The 11368-nt window shown below is 28.9% G+C and overlaps 1 protein-coding gene across 1 annotated transcript; it reads left to right on the plus strand.

Annotated features, from left to right (window-relative positions):
- Nucleotides 1–9884: 9884 nt before the first annotated feature.
- LOC112999581 (uncharacterized) lies at nt 9885–11029 on the plus strand. The gene is made up of 2 exons (XM_026125899.1): nt 9885–10726; nt 10828–11029. The coding sequence occupies exons 1-2, from the start codon at nt 9885–9887 to the stop codon at nt 11027–11029; spliced, it is 1044 nt and encodes a 347-aa protein (XP_025981684.1).
- Nucleotides 11030–11368: the final 339 nt, after the last annotated feature.

Below are 11368 nucleotides of genomic sequence, written 5' to 3' on the forward strand. Positions count from 1 at the left end.
CATGATTTATCCAAATATCCATTAAAATTAATACAATATTATTAAATATCTGAAAGTAGTAAAATTGATTCATTAAATACCATCAACATAATATTCTAAAATAAACTAATACACATTAAAAAAATATTCTTCAACAGATTTACTATAATAGTCTAAATTACAACTATTTCCTATAAATTAATTTCTTGCAATAAACTTTATTGCAACCCAATTTGCTACAACTAAATTTGTTACAACTAGATTTGCTGAAACAAATGAACAACATATAATTCATTAATATTATAAACATGACAGAAAAAATAAATATGAAAAAAAAAATGAAACAAATAACAATATACTTGAAAGTAATACCTTAAGAAGTTTAATAATTAGTAGTATGAACACTTTCCAATACTTGGAGTTTCAATATTGGCAATATTTAAAGTCAAACCAACATAATTCTAAAAATTTTGATTGGTTTTAATCGGTCTGATTCGATGTTGATCGGATCTATAAATCTAAATTTATGACTCAACTCTTATATGAACGGTCTTAATTGGTTTATTTCCGTTTTGATTCAAATACATAAATGATTCAACTCAAGCTATTCAAATTTATTTGTGTCAATTTTGATTTACAGATGACTTATACCATGAATAACCCCAGCATAAAAAATTGTAAATTAAGCCATAAATGTGCACATTCAATTTTACTATTTGCATCAAGATTAGTATTTTTTTAAGTGTTGTTCACTAAAATTTGATATTAAGATGTAATAAAACAAACTTAAACAATCAAATATTACGTATTTAAGATGTAATAACTAATATTTATTCTTTTCATTGTCACATAAAAAATGTGTTCTCACTTGATATGTCTTATTTTTTTTTTAATTTTAAATGAAAAACGAAAAATACTAGTTAACTTATTAGTATATCAGATCCAGCTAATTTATTAATATATGTATTTTTGGAATATATTTATAGTGATTTATTAAAAATGAAAACTATTTAGTTTTATCAACAACTCTCTAATTTATTGTTGACTTTTTAATTTAAAAATTTGGCTTGAACAATCTCCGTTTATTAATTACACTTTTCTAATTGAAAAATACTATTAACTTTATAGTTTATTAGTTGAAAATAAATTCACTATATAATCTTACTCTTGAATGTGTACGTGTGTGCATGTAGATGTGGATGTGGTTAATTGACGCATATATAAAATTCTTAAGATTGAATCTAATTGTTTTTGTTAGCTAATGTTAGAAGAAAGATGTTTATGTGTAAAAAAAAAGAATTTATCGATAAATATGAGTTGTTTTGTTAATTTTTGTTACTTTTTCAAGTTGAAAGGAATAAACATAATTCTTGATTTAAATGAACTAATATAAAATTTGTGTGTTACTTTTTTCCTATCCTGTTGTTATTCGTGAATGATCTTGATAATAAAGTGATTTTTAATAGAAAAAAATCATATTTTTTTTCTTCAAAATACACTATACTACACACAATTCAACTTCCTTTTCGTGTCTATCTTTGTTTATTTCAATATCTTATTTTGTTCAAGTTTATTTTGTAATTTTTTGTATCATATTTTGGTTAAAAAAATTAACGAGATAATATTTTTTAGGAGAACTAACCAGATAATATAAAGTGATAACAATGGAAACAAATTAAATATTAAAAAATAATTATTCATTAAAAAATAAATTATTTTTACTTTAAATTAATATATATATATATATATATATATATATATATAAAATTAAAAAATTATATACAAATAGACAATAATAATGTAGACAATAATAATGTGAGTTAAAGCTTGAAAAACGATAGTTTTTTTTTTATCGTAAATCAATAACTTTTTTTTGAAGAAAAATCGATGACTTAAACTAAATTAACCCCTCTTAAATTGATTCGATCTATATTTGATTTTATCCTAAATTTAAACCAATCCAACTCATGAACATTTCCTATTGAAAGAGTTTCGTTGTACTCTCTTTTTTCGGTTAATCCAAAAAAAATTGTATTAATTAGCAAATGACGTTCAGTTTTTTAATTCCTTTTTATGTATTCTGTATTTTAATTCAAATTTAAGATATTAAAATATTTTAATATACAGTAGATACAGTATAATAATTGAATGTTAGAATTTATTATATCGGTACACCTGACGGGTGGAAGTCGAATTTAAAATTGACCGTTAGGAATGAATTTAATTATCGTGCATGTACTGACATTGAAAAGAAAATGTTAATTTTTTTTACAATAGTTTCTTATTAACACTCCTATTTTCTTTAGAAAATAAATATTAAAAGTATTTTATATTTTTAAATATAAATATATTTATTCTTACTTAATAATTTATTTATCAAAAATAAAAATATTTAAATGAATTTTTGTAAGAAAATAAAACATTACTCTAATAATTACTTTTGCTATAAACATTGCATAATTTTAACTATTGTTAGTAAATTAATTCAGAATGAGTTACATTATTTATATAATATCTTATAAAATATTTTTAATTCTGTTGATCACATTAATCATTTTATCTTAAACTATCTTAATTATAAAATATTTTTAGTTCTGTTTTTTGTTTTATTTCTCTTAATTCAGTTAATTGTATGAAAAAAATATAAATTCAGTTGTGCAGCAAAGTTTGATGGCTTTAATCGTGGGAAACTCAATTCTCTTTTGACACAGGCAATAGGGTTTCTGAAGTTAAATGTTATAGCTGAAACTATGCAAACCAAACAGTGAAAACCTTATTGAGCAGTGTTGTAATGATTGGCTTTTGAGACCGAATTCAATTTGGAGAAATAGAAAAGAAACAAGTACAGTTTCTTTTTTACCAATATACAGTAATTTGTGTTCGATCTTTCAAAAGCTCTCTTCGAAAAATATAGCCTGTACTGTCCAATCAATCATGCTGGTCAAATTTAAATGATATTTATTCAGTTGCGTCAAAAGTTCACATTCCTCTTGGCTGTTATCATGCAACAGTATATCATTTCAAAAAATAATAATAATGGGGATATGCAGGGAATAAGAGTAATTCTTGACATGAAAAGTTAAAAAAAGAGAGTTCATTATCACTATTAATTACTTGTAACAATCCTATACGAGTTAACTAAATACGTTAAATTTGACTATTATGGTCATTATCCATTACATAGCATATATACCCTAATTACTAGAAACCCATTTATGTAAAATAGTGAAGTACTACCATTTTGATTTTCTAAAATATCTTGGAGAATTGCTTAAAGAATTCACAGAGAAAAAATCATAAGCCATTATACAGTGTAAGAATTCCAAGTATCAACAAAATACAAATGCTACAACATATACACATATTTGTAAAGTATTTAACAAATTCAGAGATCACTAAAATTGTTGATATTGTATATGAGGTTAAATATTACAAACTTAGGATTGCCTGGATTATGCACATGGTCCATTCAAAATCACATATTTTTATTATCTTTACTATTCTACTGAATGGCATCATCAAGACATAAACAGTGTTATGAGCTTAGGGTGGTGTTTGTCTCTATACATAGCTCTGCCTCGGTTTCAAGGCTGGTCATATGACCAAAGCCACCTTCATTTGTATCTATCCAGAACAGTAGAATTCATGGTCTGTTCCTCATCCCCTCTATTTCTTTATTGTGGATTTTCAGTGGAGAAGACACATATATAATTGCAAATGCTGGAACTATGTATGCTTGCTTTTATTTTTTAAATCCATCGAGATGCTGAAATGGGTAATATTGTATTTATTGAATGACTCAAAACACCCAATTGTAGTCTTGCTGTCTACTAATTTTGGGAGGTGTGTCTAATTTTCAATTTCCAAATTCATCTTAATGCTGCTGACATTTGTAAAATTGCATATGGCAGAGTTTCAGGTGGAGAACATTCGCTAAACTATTGCGAGTGTCATACTTATATTAAGCAAAAAATAAGTTTCTAGTTAGGTTTCGTAATCTTGATTAACAAGGGTCACAGAAGAATAATGTGACAAAAAAGTGAATGGCAAGAATCCAATGCTGACTAGAAAATTTCCCATTTGCATTCTAAAACTTTGACGGTGAGTTTTGAAAGTATTTATTTATTAAAAAATATTAATAACATTATCACTAACACTTTTTTTAAATATTTTTTATTAATTAAAATTTATTAAAAATTATCAAATTTTGATAGTTCCACTTCTAGATTAAAAGTCAAGAAAATCATTAAATGAAAAGTGAGATCTCAAAATTAATACTTTTGTTCTATTATAATTATTGTATAAGAGAAAATAAATTGTCTCAAACTAATTGTCATTTTAGCATTTTAATGTAACATTAATTATTTTGTCTACTTATATATATGTCAATCGTAAAAATTGTAAATAATTTTTAAAAAGAGTTTTATATTTATCAAGTAAGAATTTTCACTAGTGATTCTATTAATAAATAAATGTTTAAGTGTGAAACATATGATCAATTTTAGATTGTAAGTTTTTTTCGTCAAACAAGTAATTATACTTTTCAACTTAAAGAGAATTGTCTAAGTATATATTGATAAAAAATAGTGATAATAATTTCTATAATAATATCTATTGTAACAATTATTGTTTAAATAATTTCTAATGATTTCAATAATAATAATTTTGATATAAATGCTTTTGATGGTAACAATGTTAATAATAAATTTAGTCATACATGTGATCATAATTCTAATAATTTTGATAATACTAAGCAATGAAAATTAGATTAAAGCACAATTTAAAAAAGAAATGAAATTTGAAAAGAGATAATGATTAAAGAAATACATAAAAGTAAACAGAAATAAATTTTATTAAAAGTGAGATCAATACATACATTATAACTTTTAAATTAATAATCATTTAAGTGTAAGTGACATGAGTATTATATGAGAATTTGAGTAATGGTGATTCAATACACTGAAAATGGTGGTGGTAGGAGATCTTTATTTATAAACTTCTAAAAATTATGGTAGAATTATTTGACGGTCTTCTTCCTTAAACCGCTGTAACTCCTTTTTCCGAATTCAAATTTTCATGCTCCATCTGAGCGCTTCATTCCATCACGTGCGTAGTATGTTTTATTGAAAAATCAATTTTATTGTAACGCAACATCTTGATAAAGATATCAAAATGCTTCAAACCTAAACCAAGTATTTTGGTCTGATCACCCATTATCTCCCTTTTTCTTTTTCTTCTTTTTTTTTTTCAAATTCACGACCATCGAAAATCAACTAAGTTCTTATACTTAGAAAATTTTCTTAACAGCCTTATAGTATTAACGATGAAAAACAAAATTTATAAATAAATTATAGTGATGATATAAAATTAATTTTGTAAAGTTATTACTTTATTTCATTTCATTATAATTTTCGTCTTAGATTATTTTACACATACCAAGAAAAATCAATAAATAAAAAAAATAATTTTATAAAGTTAATCTTATCATCATTAATTTATTTTTGTTTTTGTAGTTCATATCATTAATATTGTATGAGATATAAGTAAAAAATAATAATTAATATTATATTGAAAAATAAAAATGATAATTATGTTGAGACAACTTTTTTCTAACACAACCATTATTATGGGACGAAAGGAGTATTTTTTTTCATTTATTTATTATCTTTTTCTTATTTTATTTTATGTAAAACTTAAGAGGACTATTATTTTAAAATTTCTAATAAATTTGGGTCAATGAAAAAAAATATTAAAGAGAATGTAATTTCTCTTACTAGTATTTATTAAAATGGGTTGTTTTAATTTGTTTGCCACGTTAATTATCTGGTTCACTTATTAGTCATTTTAGGTGTAAAATGCATAAAACCGACGTCTGTTGGAAATTGAATGTTGGTTTAAACTTTAAAGCACAAAAACTAGTTGTAGTATTTTGATAGGAGAAATGCTATGGTACCTTCCTCGGTTGATTTTTTAACCAATAATAATTAAGTTATATTAGTATCTCATTATTTTAATATTTAGTAACAATTTTATTATATGTATTTCAAAAATCTCACCAAACGAAACCTCAACAAACAAACAAAACATTTCATTCAAAAATCTTAAGAAAAAACATTATTCAAATCAAATTTAAATGTTGAGAGCCGATAATAGTCTAAATATTGATAAAAAAATAATAATTAAAGCTCACTTTAAGAGATTTCAATATCCTTTCCTGTCATTACCCAAAAAAAAAAAACTTTTCCTGTACGGATTTAACAATTGCCTAATGATGTTGGTGTAAAAAATTGTGTGAAATTCAAGCTTTCAGATTTTTTCCTTTTCCATGTGAATGTGTTTCGTTAGTGCCCATCAGGAACCCACAAGAAAGTAAGAGTCAAGGAATCAAATCAATAAAAATGGTGCAACCCCAAACAGAACCCAATCAAATCCATGCAAACTCCAAACTTCAAATTAATTAAACTTAATACAATAAAGAATAACAGATATTACAGAGTTAATAGAGATCAGTTTATTGGAGCTGAGCTTTTTAATCGAAATGTTTTGTTTGTTTGCTCAGGTTACGTTTGATGAGATTAGAAAGTTGATTTAAAAAATAATTTTAATTATACAGGAATCAAATATTAAAATAATAATAGAATTTGATTATTATTGGTTAAAAAATCAACCATACTAAAACCTCTAAAATTAGTGGAGGTAACATATAAACTCCAGGTTAGCCCAACACTCTTCGTTAGCTATCACTTAGGTTAATTTTTTTATGCATATGGAAATCTGTGCGTAGAACTTACATTACAGGCAGTATAATTGCCTATTGCGAGGCATTAATTTTGATGAGTACAAGAAAAAAAAATATTTTGATGAGTAAATTTTTTATTTTTTCATATGTAAGAATCAAATTCAAAATGATTGACATTTTAAAAATGAGTTTATAAAAAAAAAAACCCTAAAAACCATGTCCAGATTTGATCTATCTACTGGCAATTCATCCTGTGACTTCACGGTCGCCAAAGAAGTCCCAAGAAACATCAAACATTTCCGATGAAATCCATGGAACAATTCTTAGATAGCAAGCACTAACTTCCGGTGCGATTTCATAAAAAGCAATCAAAGATAAGTATAAGAGATTTAAAATAACTCATACATTATATTTAATTAATTAAGTTAAATCTACTTAGTTAAAAAAATGTTCCAGATAATTGCTGGTATTTTGTTAAATGAAAATGCATATATTTATTTAAAGAATACAGCTAATTTGTGAAGCACCTAAAAGCTAAAACGCAAGCCCGAAAAAATGTTCCACATCTTTCAAAAGAGTGGTAAAATATTGAAAGAAAAAAGAGACGAAAGATAGATAGCCACAACCTTAACAAGTTGCGCTGCAAGCCTGCAATCCATAAATGGATCAAATTAAAAGAAATAATAGTCGAGACATATTTCTTTACCCAAAATATAAAAACAAGATATATTTTGTTCTAAATATGCACTACAAGAAAAACGCCTAATAATTATATTAGCATATAATTTTTTTTCCTCCTGTTTAATGTTTTACATGTATCATGTAGAGAAGATAAAATACGATTTTATTCAACAACTCATTATGCGTATAAGAGATGTATATATAGAGTACAAGGGAATAGCAAAATCTTATCTAAATATTTGTAACTTAAATTAAGTTTAAATTTAAATGATAACAAACTAAAAGATAAACTTGAATTATCATGTCAATAGTCCAATATGCTTTTGCAAGATGGTGGTGGCAGAGACAACACCAATCTTATCTATTAGAAATTTGTGATGCGAAGATGCAAGAGCTTTGGTGAGGAGGTCAACATGCTGATGATTGGATAAAACATGTGAGACTCGGAGTTGTTTGTTGGCTACTAGATCCCGCACAAAGTGATAGTCAATTGCGAGATGTTTCATAGATGAGTGAAATACCAGGTTAACACAAAGATACATTGCTCCAATGTTATCAGAATACATGGTAGGAAAAGGATCAGGCAAAATGTGAAGTTCCTTGAGTAGATGTTGTAGAATTCAGTGGCTGTTGTAGCTATTGTAGGGCATTCAACTTCTGTGGAGGATTTGGTAACAGTGGATTGCTTCTTGCAGCTTTAGGAGATTACATTCAGGCTAAAGTAAATTACATAGGCAGCCATGGAATCAGCATCACAGAAGGCACGAAGATGTTGATATGGAGACGACCGCAATTGAAGCCCAAAATCTATTATTCCTTTGAGATAACTGAGGACTCGCTTGGCTGCTTGGATGTGAATTTCAACAGGGAGCTTCATTTACTGAGAGAGCTTGTTTACAGGGAATGTTACATCCTATGAAGTACCGACATCGACACAGACACCGAACACGGACACGGATACGTGGACACCTGTAATGTCCAAAATATAGAACGTAGTACGGGTGTCGTGTCGATGTCGGACACTGACACGGACGCGTGTTGAACACCAGACACGACAAGGGACTGGGGTGTCCGTGCTTCATAAGTTACATCAGGACGTGTGAGATAGAGGAGACATCACCTGATGCGAGATTGCATATGGTCAATGGAGGAGTGTTGACTGGTCAAGCATCATGCATGTTGTGGGCTTGGAGATGATCACATATATAATGATGTTGACTTAGAAATAGTCTGTGAAGTCCGGATACGTGAAAAAAGGAAAAGTGTCGGTGTCGCACTTGTATTCGATATCGATACTCCACGGATACGTATCCTAGGAGTATCCAATTTTTTATTTTTATTTTTATTTTTTAAAATACAAGATACGACTGTGATACGGCTTAGATACGGCTTCCTAAGGCTAGACACGGCTTCAATACGACTCCAATACGACTCGGATACGGCTACCAGGTTTAACCCTTTTTTTATGATTTTTAAACGCAGAAGCTTTATTATTTCACAAAACCCATTTGCTTCTCTTCTTCTCCATGCTTAGGAAGCTCAAACCCATTTTCTTTTCTTCTCCACACTACATGACAACTGAAAACAAAGCTGCAAAGTGATTCTGTTCTGCATCAACGTGGTTCTTCTTCCTCGTTGATGGTTTTGCAAGCCATCTTCAACGGCGCCTTCTTCTCGATGACGGGTTCTTCTTCAACAGCTCTCTTCATTGGCAGTTCTGCAAGCACTCTTGTTGCCGTCGATTCTCGTCATCATCGGTTCCCATCATTTTTGTTTCGTGTTTGTGGGTGTGTTTGCTGTGCTGTGAAAGATGTCTCGTATAACAGAAATGTTTGCATCTTCGGAATATCAAGATGACCATGCTCCATTGTGGTCATTTGTTACAATAAAGGAAAAGATAGGAGATGGGGGTGGTAATAGGCTATGGAGTTGTAATTTTTGTGAAAAAGTTGTCAAAAGTTCATACTCTAGGGTTAAAGCACATTTGCTCAGTATTTGTGGTAGTGGAATTGCTACTTGTTTGAAAGTTACTGATGCATATTTGGTTGATTTGAGGAGGGTTTGTGAAGAGACTGAAAACAGATTAAAGTCTAAGAATGTTCCTTTACCTACTGACAAAAGGACTCCAACACCACCAACATTACCACCAAAAAGAAGAAAATCAAGCAATATAGAAAGTGCATTTAATATTGAGGATAGGAATCATCTTAGAGCAGAGATAGCAATGATGTTTTATTCTGCCGGCTTGTCATTCCATCTTGTTAGAAATCCACATTTTGTTAGTTCTTATTCATTTGCTGCTAACTGTAATCTAAGTGGGTTTCTTCCTCCTAGTTATAATGCATTGAGAACTAGTCTTTTACAACAAGAGAGGTCTCATATTGAAAGGTTGCTTCAACCTATCAAATCTTTGTGGAGTTTAAAAGGAGTTACATTGGTTGCAGATGGTTGGACAGATGCTTAAAGAAGACCTTTGATAAACTTCATGGCTATATCTGAAGAAGGACCTATGTTTTTAAAGGCCATTGATGGGTCCAAGGAGTACAAGGACAAACATTACATGTTTGACTTATTAAAGGATGTAATCAAGGAGGTAGGGCCACAAAATGTAGTCCAAGTCATAACTGATAATGCTCCTATTTGTAAGGCATCTGGGTTATTGATAGAAGCTGAATTTCCTCATATTTTTGGGACCCCTTGTGTGGTTCATACTTTGAATCTTGGAGTGAAAAACATTTGTGCTGCAAAGAATGTTGATGGTAATGATAATGTCTTCAATGAATGTGGGTGGATTGCTGAAGTAATTGGCGATGCTTCTTTTATCAAGGTTTTCATCATGACTCATTCAATGAGATTAGCAATTTTTAATGAGTTTTCTTCTCTTAAATTGCTTTCAATTGCTGAAACTCGTTTTGCCTCTATGATAGTCGTGTTAAAAAGATTTAAATTGTTGAAACGTTGTTTGCAAAATATGGTCATTAGTGATCAATGGAATAGTTATAGAGAAGATGATGTCAGAAAAGCTGCACATGTAAAAGAGTTGATTTTGAATGATATAAGGTGGGATAACGTTGATTACATCCTTTCTTTCATGGATCCTATATATAGCATGATTAGAATATGTGACACTGATGCTTCTAATCTTCACTTAGTGTATGAAATGTGGGATTCTATGATAGAAAAGGTGAAGGCAACCATCTATAGGCATGATGAAGTGCTAGAAAATGAAGTTTCTAGTTTCTTTGAAGTTATTAATGAAATACTTAATTCTAGGTGGAGTAAGAGTTGTAATCCACTTCATTGCTTAGCTCATTCTCTAAATTCAAGGTAATATTTTTATATCAAATTTTCAATAATGTGTATGGCTTAACTTAGCTCTTTCTCAACCATAGTATGACTAAAATGTATACATATATTTTTTTTTATAGGTACTATAGTGATAATTGGCTTAATGAGGTTCCAAATAGGGTTCCTCCTCATAGAGATGATGAACTTTCTAGCCAAAGGAATAAATGTCTTAAGAGATATTTTTCACATGTTAATGTTAGGACAAAAGTTTATGAAGAATTCTCTAAATTCTCATCTTGTGCGGGTGACTTTGGTTCATTTGATTCAATTGAGGATAGATGAGCATTAGATCCAAAAACTTGGTGGGTGATGCATGGATCCTCTACACCTATACTCCAAAAGGTTGCTTTAAAGCTTCTAGTGCAACCATGTTCTTCCTCATGTTGTGAGAGGAATTGGAGTACATACTCCTTTATTCATTCTTTGAAGAGAAACAAAATGGATCCAAAGAGGGCTGAAGATTTGGTTTTTGTGCACTCTAATCTTAGGCTTTTGTCTAGAAAAGAGGAAGGGTATAAAAAAGGAGAGACAAGATTGTGGGACATTAATGGAGATGTACATGATCCACTTGATGATAGTGCTGGAGTTCTTGAAATGGCATATTTATCTCTTGATGAGCCA

Source organism: Glycine max, chromosome 15, assembly GCF_000004515.6.
Source record: "Glycine max cultivar Williams 82 chromosome 15, Glycine_max_v4.0, whole genome shotgun sequence".
NCBI classification, from domain to species: Eukaryota; Viridiplantae; Streptophyta; class Magnoliopsida; order Fabales; family Fabaceae; genus Glycine; species Glycine max.

Bases quoted from the DNA above. Each gene is read 5' to 3' on its own strand.
- LOC112999581 (XM_026125899.1), top strand. From the start codon at position 9,885: ATGGCTATATCTGAAGAAGGACCTATGTTTTTAAAGGCCATTGATGGG. The intron at 10,727-10,827 runs GTAATATTTTTA...TTTTTTTTATAG, and splicing joins GCTCATTCTCTAAATTCAAG to GTACTATAGTGATAATTGGC.